Source organism: Arachis duranensis, chromosome 7, assembly GCF_000817695.3.
Source record: "Arachis duranensis cultivar V14167 chromosome 7, aradu.V14167.gnm2.J7QH, whole genome shotgun sequence".
NCBI classification, from domain to species: domain Eukaryota; kingdom Viridiplantae; phylum Streptophyta; class Magnoliopsida; order Fabales; family Fabaceae; genus Arachis; species Arachis duranensis.
The window spans coordinates 42,218,582-42,233,791 of NC_029778.3; the positions used below are offsets into that span (position 1 = coordinate 42,218,582).

Here is a 15,210-nt window from a genome sequence, read left to right on the forward strand (position 1 = left end):
TATACAAAAACATTGTAAGACAGCACGTGGATTTGGAAACCATACAATCGAGACTCCATAAAGGACATTATTCCTCTAGCACCAACTCTTTCTTTCGTGACCTTCTCCTCCTCTTTACGAATGCCACCGTCTTCTTTCCCAGAGACTCCCTGGAATCAATGGCGGCGCAGCAGCTGCGGCGCCTCGTCATGGCAGAGATGAAAAACCAAGGCCAAGCACAATCTGATCCCTCCCCACAGAAGACGGATTCCAACCCTCCAAACGCTCCTCAAGCCAAACCAGAATCTCTCCTTTCCAAGCACAAAGCCTCTGCTCCAATATTGGTATGCCGAAAACGCAGTTCAATGTCATCTAAACCTTCTCCGGCGACCTTTGGCCAAAAGGGTGACCAACCCATCACCGATAAGAAGGAAAAACCATCTTCTGATGCAAAACCACCCATGAAACCCTCTTCTTCCGAGACAGATGAAGATGAGCCTCCCAAGGCCAAGGAAAAGCCGGTCACCGGAGCTCGAAGCCTGAGAAGAAGCAACAAGAACCTCAGCAGCAACAGCAATTCTGGCAATAAGAAACTCCCCACTAACTCCACCATAAAAGCAGGGACTTTGGTGACCAAGGCTGTCGAAGCCGCAAAACCAGACAAGAGCAAAGCAGAGGGAGGGCAGGACAAGAAGAAGAATGCCGCTGCTGATTTCTTGAAACGAATAAAGCGAAACGCTCCAGTGGAGGCACTGAAGAGTGGCAGTGGTAGTGGTGGAGGAAGTAGTAGCAGCAGCAGAGGTGGGACTGCAAGTATGAAAGAGCAAAAGAAAATTGTGAATAGTGGAAAGGGTGATAATAAAGGGAAAGAAAGGGCGTCAAGGCATAATAACGGTGGAGGAGGAGGGTCAGGGGATAAAAGGAACAAGAACGTTGTTGAGAATAGCAAGAGGAGTGTAGGTAGGCCTCCAAAGAAAACAGCAGAAAGCAATACAGCTTCTGCAAAGCGTGGGAGGGAAAATAGTGCTAGTGCTAGTAAGGATAAGCGACCCAAGAAACGTTCTAAGAAATGATCACAAATTTCATAATTAGTTAGGCCTTTTTTATTTTTATTTTTTTGTATATTATTATTGTCAGAGTGTCTTTCTTACTTATTTTACACTACTAATTTATTGATCAGTTGTGGCCTGTAGTCAGTTCAGTTATATGTAACTTTTTGTATCTCGGGTCAATCCTTGTAACATGTTTAACTCCTTACTTTATTCCTTCAGTGGAAACCTCATCGTCTGTTTTAATACATGTCACAGGTTTTTTGTTTGACCAATAAGAACCAAGGTTGTGAGAACTAGACTTCTCAATGAATTGATAAGGTAACTGTTTTATATAATAAATTATTTATAATTTAATATTAAAAATGTACAAATAATTTTAAATATCAAAATTCATAACTAAATTAAAATGCACATAACAAAAAACATATAATGTTTTACTATCAAAAAAATATTAACAAAGATCGATACTAAGGTATTAATGTGTTATAAACCTTTAAAGATCCTTCATTCTATATTTTTGGATAAGCTCAAGCCATCATTATAGAAGAAACATAGCATAACTACTTAGATGAAAATAGCAAAAACTTGAGACTGTCTGCAAACTTTTAGTTCTTCAATATCGTTCATACTAGTACGAGGAAAACCCTTCCCTTATATTTCCTTTTTATCCTTTGAAATAATATCCATCGCCATGAGAATGTTAAGAGCATCATAGATCCTTCTACGGATATTTTTCTCATCGTATTGTTGCTGATAAATGTTCAACTCAAGAAACATAAGTTACTTATCTTAAACATTCACTCTGTGAAAAAGAATATAAAATAAAAATGAAAAAACTACCATTTGTACCTATAACTTTTCGAACGCTGACAAAAGTACCCATGGAAGAAGAAAAGTGACTTTGTACCCATGAAAAGCTGGATCCGTCTGTCGATAGTACCCGAACGTCATTAAAACGTTAGCTCCGTTAAGTTAAAAGCCAACGTGGAACGTTAACTGCTTACCTGGCATTAAATCAGCAGTCTAACGTGTCCAAGCATAAATATACGGTTATAACATCACCCATTCCCCTAATTTATCTTCAACTGATTCCCCAATTTCAATTTCAAAACCCTAGAATGTCTAGGAGAAGCAGAGGTAAGCAATGTTCTTCGAATGGAAGCATCAGCGAAGAAGGGACTTCGTCTTCCAAGAGGGGTGAAGAGAAGACTTTGTCTGGGAGATGCTTTTGTGGACAGGGTGTGGTGTTGCTACAATCTGGAACCTTAACAAATCCTAGGAGATGGTTCATAAGGTGTCCTCTATGGAAGGTAAGTCTTTTTGTTTTTGTGCTTCTGATCAGATTAACTTATTTTAAATGATTCCTTATTCCTCCCTTTCACACTACAGACGATGGATTGCAAGTATTTTGTATGGGTGGATGAGATTGACGGAGGATGGGAAGGACTGGCAAGAGCCCTTGTTAGAAAAAATCAAGATAGCTCCTGTAGTAACCATGAGGTCAATCTCACTGGGCAAAGAAGAGAGATTGAAGAGAATAGTGTGAAGATCTTGTTAAAGATAGGGAAGCTCCAGGGTGAAATTAGAAGTATTAGGTCATGGATTATAACTATTTTTTTGAGTTTACTGATTTGTGTAGGGCTGAATTTACTCCAATTAATCAATATGTAACTGTGCTTATGGTGTATGTTGTCCTGGGTTCTTTTTGTGCACCTTTTTTGTTTCAATGATGATGAATTTAGAAGTTGGTTGGTCTCGATGATGATGAACTTTGAAACTCTGTTACTATCTTCACTTGTTGTGGAAAAAGTCAAGTTGTGTAATGACATTAATCTCCATGATTGTTAATGTATTTGATTCTGTTAGATTGGAGTTAACTCAATTTTGACAAAAAGATAAATATAAATGTCGTGATCTGTCTTAATCTAGCCAGAAACATGGCATTGTAAAATACATAGCAAAGTTGTAACCTGAAAATGGAACTAAATATTCATTCCATAAGATATAATAAACCCTGAAGTAATTTACTCATATGCAGTTATCAACAAAAGCCTCAAAAGGAGGATATGAGTTTGATGTAGCAGTAACAAATCAAATGTACCTAATAGAACATTTACAAACCATGAACATGAAAGCATCAAGTTGTGTTGTTTAATTACTAGGCATAAGTTACAAAAAAAACCATATATAAGAGTTCATAGAGCTCTCATTACAGTAAGTACTTCATCAAAAAACAAATTCACACAAGAAAATCCTATTTGTTGGGTGTGGAGTTGCTGCTGCCACTAGAAACCCCGTTGTTGTTGCCACTTGAAGATGCTTCTGTTGGTGGACGAAACCCCGGTACTGGCCATCTGCCTGGTGTTTGAATTGTGGATGGTGGAGTTGGCATGAATTGCATAAATCGTGTAGTGGTACCTCGGCTTGCAGCATGCATTGTTTGTCTGGTAACTCTTGGAGGCGGTTGGTTAGTTGGTGATGTAGGCCTAACAACAGAAGGTTGTGGTGTGGTAGGCGTTATGGGAGTAGGTTGTGGTGGGGCAGGTCTGAGTGGAGAAGGTTGTGACGGTGGTAGCCTTTTAATATTTCTCCTCCTAATTGGTCTCTTGGACATGGTTGGTTTTATGATAGGTCTAGGTGGCACATATGCAGTAGAGGAGTTAGAAGGTGGAGGTCTTGCTGCCATAGGTTCTTCAGAAGGATTCACACAGTTCAGATCATCAACATTCACCTATAAATGTTGATAATTGCATTAGCTCAAATTTTAATGCAAGATAAATTTATCTTCATGCCAATAAGTATAAGAAGAGAGTGGATATAAATAACTTACACTGGGTGAATCTGAAGCTGATGCTTCAGCATCTGCTGCCTCCAAAGTCTCTTCCCAATACATCTCTTGCTCTCTGGTAGCATCCTCATCAAGATCATCAACACCCATACCTTCAGATCTCACTGCTGGACCCTGATGCTGACGACCACTACCTGATGCAGCTCCTCCACTAGCCATACCTTCTTTCTTCTTGTCACATCCTCTGCTGTTATGACCAGTCTGAGAAAACAGTAGCAATAATTGCAATTTTAATTTTTTACAATACAACCAATATGTAGAAGTAAACAAATGAGATATGGAATATAAGGTTATACCTTCAGACAATATGTACATTTAATGGGGCCATATCTCCTCTTTGCTCTATGGGGATCAGGATTCTCTCTAGGACCATCTCTACGAGCGTCTCTCTTTTTAGTAGGTCTCCCAATAGGCTTCCTATACACTGGAGGCAACAATGGACAGTGGTTTCCCTTCTCCCAGTACTCCTGGCTTGGGACAGGTTGAACTGTCCACTGATATGCTAGGTTGTATGCTCCCATAGTAAGCCAGTTATGAGCAAAGTCCTCGGCTCTGCGATTTTGGTATGCAATGGCAGCACAGGCATGCCTACATGGAAGTCCAGTAAGCTGCCATAACCTGCATGAACAGGTCCTTCTCCCCAAGTCTACACTCACCTTCACAGGTAGCCTTTGAACTTCATAGACATTCCCATCTTCATCACCGGATGGGAAGGGCCTCCAATAGTTGCTCTCTTTTTTCTCCCTTTCCAAATGGCTTTGTTGCACAGGGGTTATTCTACCATGATATCCGACAAGTGCCTTCTTGTTTCTTGCCAAAATCCTCATTACATAACCTCTCACTTCCTGCGGTAAAGGAACATATTGGGTAAGGAATTCGTCTTGTGGATCATCAGAGGTAGAGGGTGGCTCTGTGTATGTTGGTGACTTTGGCTGGGCATTATTGTCAAGCTGAATAGATGGTACTGGAACTGTGTTTGGTGTAGCAGATTCTTCAGATACATTAACTGTGTTTGGTGCAGCTGGAACTGATTGATTTGGGCTGGCATCTGGTTGGGCCTTTTCTGTACCATGGGTCTCCTCTGTAATTTGGGCTTCAGTATGTACCCCTTCCAAGTGAAGAATTCTTCTAGGACCTGTTGCCTTCTTTGGAGTTGGAGTCCTCCTGACACAAACTTTCCTCCTCCTCCTTGATGGAGTTACATTAACCTGATCAGGTGCTTGTACATCAGCTTCTTCATTCGTATCTACAACATCTACTTGGCTAATTGGGTGCTCTGTGTATAATTCAATCTTATGTCCATTCTCCACAGCAGCTTCATACATCTTAACGACATCCATGTCAAGTCGCAGAAGCCTCAAACCACCCTCAATTTCCATTCCAGGCTGTCGCCAGTAGAAATCGGAGATGATTGGATACCCAATGTCTTTCAGGAGGTCACTAATGAAGAAGCCATTCAGAGTATCCACGTTAACTCTCTCCACCTCAGTAATTTCACCTTCTGCATAACATAACTTGCCATCCGATCCCCTTTCAAGTCTACCTCTATGGTGTATTATTAATGTGATATGTGTCGTGGTAACCATTTCTGTCAATAAAAAAAGAATGAACAGTCCATATCAATACACCTACTATTTCAACAAGGACATTCAACTAGCGCATGACCAAAGTTTAATCACAATCATCATCAAAAAGTTTAGTATACAGTTGCACTTTATTTGAGACAAGCAATAAGAGAAGCTAAACTGCAATAGATAGTATGAATACAAAATACTACTTTTTGAATAATAGTATAAATCTTGTAATAGCTATATCACTCAACTAGATGTACCCAACTACATGTTCTACTGATTCCACTAATAAACAAAATCACAAAAGGCACTATAGCTATTATATTGATAAGGTACATTTGTGGACTCATCCAATACACTGATAAAGAGAAAAAAGAAAATTTAATAAACCTATAAACAATTGCTTCTTTGTTTAAAAATTGAAAACTGAATTTAAAAATCATTGCTTCTTTGTTTCATGATGATATTACATCCACCTTATTTAACATAGCTAGTTAAGCTACTGCTGAAATCACCTAATAGGATAATGTTGCAGAACGAATTCCAACAAAAAATGCAAACATGACAAGTTCTTATAAAGTGAAATTTGAACAAACCTGCCAAGAGTTCCATATGGCTAGTTCCCGTAGCTCGATAAGCAACAAGATCGCCTAGTAATCGTGCCATTATTTGAAATTTTAACTAAACTTATTCATCAGCCCAATACATCCATTAATCCTTTCCATTATTTATTACATGAAAAATGGGGTTTCAATTATTGATTTATAGAATATTGTTTTGAGATATATATGTTATGATGTTTGGTGAGGAATACGTAATAGGCTATGCTTGCTACCAACCCGTGTAAAATAAGAAGAATTTACCAAATTATATTTTGTTAGGTAGGTATCTCTTCATTGAGTGACAACAACATATAGATAACTTGGTGTAAAACAAGGACATTCACCTAGCGCATAACCAAAGTTTAATCACAATCATCATCACAAAGTTTAGAAAACTGCATATTTGTGAATTAAAATGCCTAATGAAAACAAAACTTAAGCCCTATGCAGGTCAGATATAAGATTTAAATAAAAAATTTCATTCAGATGATATATCGAGCATGTGGTGTGCAGCAAATTCAGACAGCGTGTTTAGTTCTATGTTGGCGTCAAACAACCCAGAAAATTCAGCCACAGCAAACAAGTGAACAATAAAACACAGAAATCATGTAACTTAACCTACCCAGGTCACTAAAACAGAATGAAAAAGCAACAAAATTAAAGAGAAGAAAGACAGGAAAGTAGTGAAAGGGAATTGAACCTGCGCTGATGAGAGGGAAGGACGAAGAAATTGGGCGACGTGGAGGAGCGGCGGTCACATCGGCACAAAAGTTCCCCGCCCTTGGTTCCTCGCCGGACTGGAAGATGCAGAGCAGGGGCTGTTCGCGCTGAGACAGAGTAACTACGCGCAAAGGAGAAGAAAATGGAAGAACGATTGGGTGATGCTGGTCACCGGTGGTGTTTTGGGCGGACGGAGGTGGTTGGGCGTCGCTCCAGTACGTGGTTCGCGTCTCTCACTCTACTAGGGCATGCATAAGGGTGGCGAGGAAGAAGATGGAATGGCGCGAAGTGAATCTAACGTTTCTCTCTCTCTCTCTCTCTTTTATATCCACCTGGAAAGTTCTTAAAAAAATTCAAATTAAAATTCAAAAGCCAGGTAAGCAGTTAACGTTCCATGTTGGCTTTTAACTTAACGGAGCTAACGTTTTAATGACGTTCGGGTACTATCGACAGACGGATCCAGCCTTTCATGGGTACAAAGTCACTTTTCTTCTTCCATGGGTACTTTTGTCAGCATTCGTAAAGTTCATGGGTACAAATGGTAGTTTTTCCAATAAAAATTTCTTTATATGAGAAAACCTGATCGGAACACAAACCACTGTTGCCTAGATCAACAAATTCATCCACAAGATTATCTGCTATCTGTAATATAATCACAATCACATTAAAGTGAAATAGCAAAACCCAGACAATCAGTAAACCACTAAACCCAGTATTATTAACAAAACTACAAAAGTATTAACAAAATCTATAAATCAGCAACCTAATATTATTAATAACAGTACAAATTACAAAACAAATAAAAATAATTCCAAGTAACAGTGCTTACCAGCAGCGATAGAGGAAGGGCATAGATGGCAACGATAGAGGAGTTGGAATTGCCGATGATGACAGAAAGAGAGCTCGAATAGAGGAGACGATGACGGCGACAGAGCTTCCACACGACAGCGACATAACTTCCACACGACGGCGAAGAGATTCCTAGGACGGTGACGGAGCTTTCACACGTGATACAGCTTCCTGCGACGGCGACAGAGTTTTCACATGCGATGCATGTCCCTAGCGGAGAAGAGTTCGGCGATGACTACAAAGAGGGACGATGGCTGCGGGGATACGAGGCTGCGTTTGGGGACTGGGGTTCTTTCAATTATCAATTTTCAGAGAGAAAGAGAGGAGTGGGACTAGGGCTGCATTTGGGGGATTACTGGATTAGGGCTCTTTTTTTTCTTAAGGGTTAAATGGCATCGTTTTGAGGGGGTGATACCGAACCAAAAACCCTTAACTAAACCGGCTGGTTCCCACAGTTTACTGGTTAATCGTCGATTTGATTAGTTTTTTGACCGATTTTTTTCAAGCGGTTTATGAGGTCAATCGAACTGGCCAAGTGATTGGTTTTGGTTAATTCGGTTGAACTGGTCAATTCGGTTTGATTTTCAGAACTATGATGAGAACCATATGTTTAAATTTAAAGATGCTAGATAAACGCTATTTTACCATTATTATAAAAGATTGATAAGTGCATTGATGTGCCAAAACTTGATGGATTTAAATTTTGCAAGTGCACCAAATTACTTCAAGTAATACCACAATGAGTAGATATCGTTCCCACGAGGATTAAAGGATTGAGTAGCAACTTCTAATCAAATCTTTAATTAGATTAACAAACTTTTGTAGTGGATGGCGAGATCTTGAAACAATAACAGCAAAGTATGTAAATGAATGCTTATGAATGATTAGAGAGATAAACAATGACTGGAAGATGTTAAGGTTTTAGAGATGTTTAATTTTCATAAAAGGAAACATTCATGTTTATTTACTTTGACTCTGCAATATACTTTCACGACAAATCATATATAATCAAAACTTCAATCCCTTGACAATTCAATTTCTCTTTATCTTATTTAATCGTTAATTTCTTGGTTTATTAATTAAGAAAAAGATGTTAAGTACAATTCTGATTTAAAGTCGCACAACCTTTCAAAAACTATCCATAGTTAGTTTGAAAAATTATGAGAATGAGTTTCAAGCTAATCCCAATTTTAAATTTTCTAAGATAATAAAGGAATCTAAGACAGTGTTAGAATATTTTTCAATACTTCTAATCATTAAGAATAAGAACGAAACTCAACTCTTAAAAAGTATCAATGCATTAATCAAAATAAAATAAATAATCAAATTACTAATCGATAAAATCAAACAGAGCTCATAACCCTAACAAAAAGAGAATTAGTGACTCATGGTAAATAGAAAACTAAACTAAACTAAAGACTACGTGATCCTGGATGATCGATTTTCTGATCATCTCTTTGCTTATTTATATCCTAAATCTATCATAAAATTCAAATTCAAACTAAATCTAATATTATCTTTTGAAAAATAAGATAACTAAAACAATAATTTAAATTAAAACCAACTCTTATCTTTCTAGAAGAAGCTAACAATAACTAATCATTCAAATCTTAAATCTTTGGAGAGTTTGGGCTGAATCAAAGTATTCTAGAAGAGATTTATAAGCATTAGTGATGAACTTGGGCACTGGTGCTAGGCTTGGAGCATTGGCACCAGGCTTTGATAGTTGGCATCGGACTTTGGACCCTCCTGAGAGTGAAAAATTACTTAAAGTTGGGCGCTAGTCCTTCTTCCTTCGTAGGCGCTGGGCTTCAATTATAACATCCTTACTATCAGAATATCTTGCTTAAGTCATGATATTGCTAATGGAAAAAAACTACGTATATTCCCTGTATTACCTATTTACATATATACGAGCCTTTAAGAATGAAACTTAAAACGAAAGGCATTATATATATTTATATTCTATTTATCTCAATAAAATCAATAATTACTATAATCCAACAGCTACATCTATTGTCATGAATAAAAATACATCTCATACTTCTATACACATTTATATACATACAATAAGTAATACAATTCCTTGCCCCTCATAAAATAGTAAATTCTAAAATAATAGCGAAGGAAAAATAATTAAATACAAATTCATTCTAAAATAAAGAAGTAAATGTCCAATGTTCAGTAGAATCTTTAGATCCTTCTTCGTCCATTTTTCTGAAAATGTTAGATATAAGGGGAATGAGAACTTAACTCGAAGGTTTCAGTAGAGGGATTTCAGAATTATCATAGAAAGATGTGTAAAATAAAATTTATTTTATGGCAGTGATCAATGCTTGTCTTATGAATCTTTTTCTTGCAAACTTTCCTTATCTTCCAATTTTTTAGGATTCAAATATCATTCTTTCCTAACTCATTTCTTAATACTATTACTTCTCTAAACTATTATGTTCTCATAATTCTCTAATTTAATTCACTGTTGTTTATTTTTCTTATTTCCGATCATGGGCTATATTACTTTCTATCTCTATCTAGATTTACTGTTTAGTCAATCTCTTTCTTGAATTACCTTTTTTCAGCACTTCCGAACTAATAATTGCAATCATAAACACAATCACACATATTACAATTACACAAGTACATACAAACATGCAAACAGACAAACAGACAAACAATTTCAAGCAATACACAAACAAATGCAATACGATACATGCTTGTTCTATTGGTCGTGAACTTACTTGTCGGTTATATTGCCAGAACCCGACACATCTGGTAGCTAACCCGAACATCATCTTTCTATCGTGCATCCCTAGTAGAAACATCCCAAGCTTATCACAAGCTGGTCTCAAAGAGAGAGTGATGTGTCACTTTCTCATTGGAGGCAGCGCTATCTGTGATATAGTTCCTGCCACACTCTTGGGATATAGTGCCCGCCATACTTCACGTCTAGAGAGAATGTGGGTGGACAAAACCACCATCTCCACATCACAGCACAATTACGAGCAAGCAGGACAAAACCACTATCTTTTCCTGGTGTAGGTGCCTCATCAACAATGCAAGTGTGACAAAACCCATGTCCTTGCCAATTCATTGATCATATCTCAATCATAATCATGATCAAACATAACGAAGATCATAATAAAACCAAAATCGAAATCAGAATCATAATTCTTTATGTTCATATTCATCACAAGGATAATTATCCTTAAGCGATGAACGGGATAAAACCACCATCCTTACCAAGGGTGGGACGAAACCACCATCCCCACAAAATAACAACGCACTGAGCAAGCGGAACTATACCGCCATCCTTGCCAGACAATCAAGTAATATCACAATTCAAATCACTTATTGGCATCTTTTCTTCCTACAAATCATATTTTGACCATTTATTTTCAATAATAATATACTACATCCACATCATGCCAAAACTCACATTCCTTACTCATTTTCTCTTTATATTCATACTTGGGTTCACATACACTTCAAAGACTCAATTAAAGGTCATTCTATTATCAGATCACAAAACATATGGCTCACTTTTAAACTTTCTCAAATTGACCCACATAATACTTAGGTTCATCCTAAGACTCAAATTATACTTTAAGGCCATAGTAAATTTCTAAATTTAACCAAAGTTTTATTCTTTCAAATTAATACGAATATCGAAAATTTTATACCTCAAGAGTCGTAATACCTCAATTGACCCAAGGAAAATTCACCATTTTTGGCTACTCGTTTCTCATACATAGTCTATGTCCATATATGACAATTCACTCATTTAATCACAATCATTATCTACATTAATCAACCATTTATAACTGATCTTAACTTTGCACTTCAATTATCAACGTTGTAACCAGGGTTCTGAAAATCGGACCGGTCATTAAACCGCTCTAATCACTGATTCACTGGTTCATTGGTCCAACCGGTCCAACCAGTGGTTCAACCAAAAACACCATTTTAGAATAAAATAATAAACAAGTTATAAATAAACATCCTAAAATATCTTCCAAATTTAAAACACTACACAAAAAATTATCAACCAAATTCATATGATCTTATCAAAATATAAATTTAAAAGTTATATAGTAAAAATAAATATCTAAATATTAAAATTTGACTTTGAGGGTTAACAAGATCACTTAACACCTCAGATTCTAATTTAGAAATGTCAGGAGACAAAGGATTATCAATTTCAAAAGAATGTTGAGCTAGTTCAGTAAGAAAATGTTGATCATTCTGTGATATTATGCTAACTGAACATGAACCTGAACCTTGCAGGATGACCTTTTCGGTTTAATCTTAGGTAGCGTTGCGTTCATCTGTTGTAAGAAATCTCTCTTAGCAACAGATTCTTCTTACTGAGCAAGCCATAAATGGGATCTAGTATTGTTTCCAAGTTGAGGTATCAACATACCAAGTAGTCATTGAATAAGAAAGCATAGCATATCACCAACTACCTATACACTTTGACTCTCCTTCCACTACCATCATCATCGTTCATCAGTTTATTTATATATGCCATTGGCAGGTAGCTACCCTACTCATTCAGCAACAACCAGCATTTGATTTGATTTCCACTTTTAGCATTCAGCAACAACCATTACAAAACAACCGCATAACAACAATAGTGCCATAACAAAATAGCACAATAACAACAACAGCTTAACAAGTCACTAATCAGAAATTTCAAATTCAAAACACTGATCAGTGATTGTAGAATCACAGCGCCAAAACAAAACAGTAGCATAAAAACAATAGTAGCACAACAAGGGGAAAAGAACAATGAAAGTCACAAAAGAAATTAGCAATCCTATTCTTGTTTCGTGCATTTAGTTACTCATAAACAAAACTCAACTCCACCTGAATTGTTAATTTAACCTTGGTCATATGGAATCATAAATAGGAATACATTACGATGCTCTTTCTTCTAAAATTCAAGCAAAAACAAAAAGGAATGGTTTTAGTAGTTTAGTACCTGTTTCATTATTCAAACAGTGTATATTGATTCAAAACTCATGTTATTCCATTGCATTGTTCTCTAAGGAATCCAGTGAACTTTAGGGCTCCCAACCCCACAACCTCCACACCACTTTTCGCATTGCTTTGCCATTTAAAACTGTTAAACAAACATTTTAGATGAACATGTTACTGTGATGAAGGTCACTATCGGAAAGAACTTGGAGAACTCCCCTGAGTGTGATGCATGAAGACTTGAGGAGACAAACTCCTGACTGCGATAGATGGCGACAAACATTGATCAGTGACCACAGAATCATAGTGCCATAACAAGTAACAAAAATCATAAATAGTAGCATTACAAAAGACCTAAGAAATCAAAAATCACAAATTCAACCTCAAAACCCTAAAACAGAGTAACAGACTCAACAAAAATCAGAAAATCACTGTTTCACTAACCTTCCACTGACAGCAGGAAGACGAAGGCACGACGGCGACACCACAATGCACCAGCTGGAGGCCTCAACCAGTGATTTCACCTGGGAATGAAAGATGTGCCGAACTAGAAGGGGGAGATGCCGTGGAGAAGGAGAAGAAGGAGGCCGCGGAGAAGACCGGTGAAACACCCTAATTAACCTAAGCCTTACCTCGCGTCGTAAAGCAAAGGTTAATCAAAGGTTACGACAGTTCTAAGCTTATACATATTATGTATAGAAGGAACTAATAATATCTAGAAGCCCGATGAAGGATATAACTCAAAGACAAGTTTTGAAAAGCGCAAAACGTACTAGCGAAGCTACTAACTTAGGGCTCAAGGAATAGGAACGACATAATAAAATATCATAGTATAATAGTATAATATCATAAGACGCTAGCCACGGCTCATGGAGTTTAAGCCGACTAGCCATATATAGACAATACATGAACCTAGACAGTAAAAACAGCTTATACAAGTTTTGTTCCATCAGATACAAGCCTCAAGGCAAAACAAAATACAAAAGCGAGAGACATAATTCAAAATAAATCAAAAGATCAAAAAAGAGTATCCAGATCCTCCGTTTCTATCACCAACCAGACAACTCACCATGGTAGGTTATGGCCTGCATCTAAAAACAACAACAGAAATATGGTATGAGAACCAGAGGTTCTCAGTATGGTAACAGTGCCCAGTGATGTATGATATAAAACCCCGGGACGCCAAAGGCAATCCTAGACTCCATATCCATCACAAGAATTCAAGCTTAAAGTGTTCTAAACCAAATAAGCATAATAGGTAAAACCTTAACAAAACTTAAAACCATAGCACCATAAAAGTGTAATCTATCTTATGGGATTTCTAATCTAATCAAACACCGCTGTTCCACAGCCTTCACCAACCGATCCTCCATGCGATCCCATCGCCACCGCCTTACGAACCTCCTCAATCCCAGTAAAAGCACAAGTATATACAATACAGGTAAAACACAAGTAGAAGCATATATGACAATTAATACAAATAGCAATTAGACATATTATATAGATAGGAAAAACAATATCAAGTCGACAAAGCATACAAACAGGTAGAAAATGCATATGATGAATGCCTGCCCTACTGGTTATGATATCACATTGTCGGTTCAACTGCCAACCCGACACATCTCTATGGAGATGTTGCCCTTCAAATTCATGGTGTGGGAACCCCCGAGATATAGTGCTCGGATCACTATTCAGGGTTTTGTGCCTGTACGCTCTGATGATCCAAAGGGATGCGAGTGGGATCTATTGACACCGACCTCACATCTAAGCGCACGTGGGATGAACACTGCCCTTACGCCGCCGCCACTACCTCGACAGGCGGGATCCAACCTTGGCCCCTGCCGGGCGCATAGCGTCTCATAATCTCAATAAAAAAGTAGTGCAGTGGTTTTCAAAAACATTTTTAGTACTAGATGGATCCATCACTTCATTCAGAGTCCTCGACTCTTTTCAATCCACTAATCATTCACATTTCAGTTCCAAACACAAGAGTTCCTTAATCCTCATCTCATCCATCAACCATTCATCACATAATATTAAACCACCTTCAGTACGCCAGAAGCCTAGTCCTCCGTTTTCTAAATTCCCAAATAATAGCGTCTAAAACCCTTAAATCTTTTCCTATATTTGAGTATCAAAAAATATGCCCAAAATTCTTAAAAAGGTGTTATAAAAGCTTGCAACCTCGTCGGAAAGGTGAAATAGTTGAGGAAGCAAAATTTGAGAAACAGGGCGTGTGCGTCCGCATAGGGGTGTGCGTGGGCACGCCCAGGAAATTTTTAAAAGTGTGCGTACGCACAGGGATGTGCGTACGCATAGGTGTCAAAACTCAAATGGTCTGTTCACTCGCATAACCTGTGCCAGCGCCCCCCAACAGACTGGCCTCCCAACGTGTGCGTTCGCACAGGTTGCAATTTCCCATTGGTGTGTGCGCACACAAGCTGTGCCAGCGCTGCAAGCAGACTGCCTGCCTCTGTGTGTGCGGACGCACATGTCACAATTTTTGCAGAGTGTGCGTGCGCACAAGGCTGTGCGTGCGCACACACCAGAAAACATAAAAATTTTGTAATTTTGCAGAATTTCAGATTTTCAACACCATCTTTGAATGATCA

The 15,210-nt window shown here is 37.8% G+C and overlaps 1 protein-coding gene across 1 annotated transcript in view; it reads left to right on the plus strand.

The window, feature by feature from the left end:
• LOC107458545 (uncharacterized) overlaps nt 1–1,341 on the plus strand; it is a gene marked incomplete in the record, with an annotated part of 5,088 nt that extends 3,747 nt beyond the window's left edge. Inside the window, 1 exon segment of the mRNA XM_016076749.3 lies at nt 2–1,341. Within this exon segment, the coding sequence (XP_015932235.1) occupies nt 2–1,052 (1,051 nt within the window).
• Nucleotides 1,342–15,210: the final 13,869 nt, after the last annotated feature.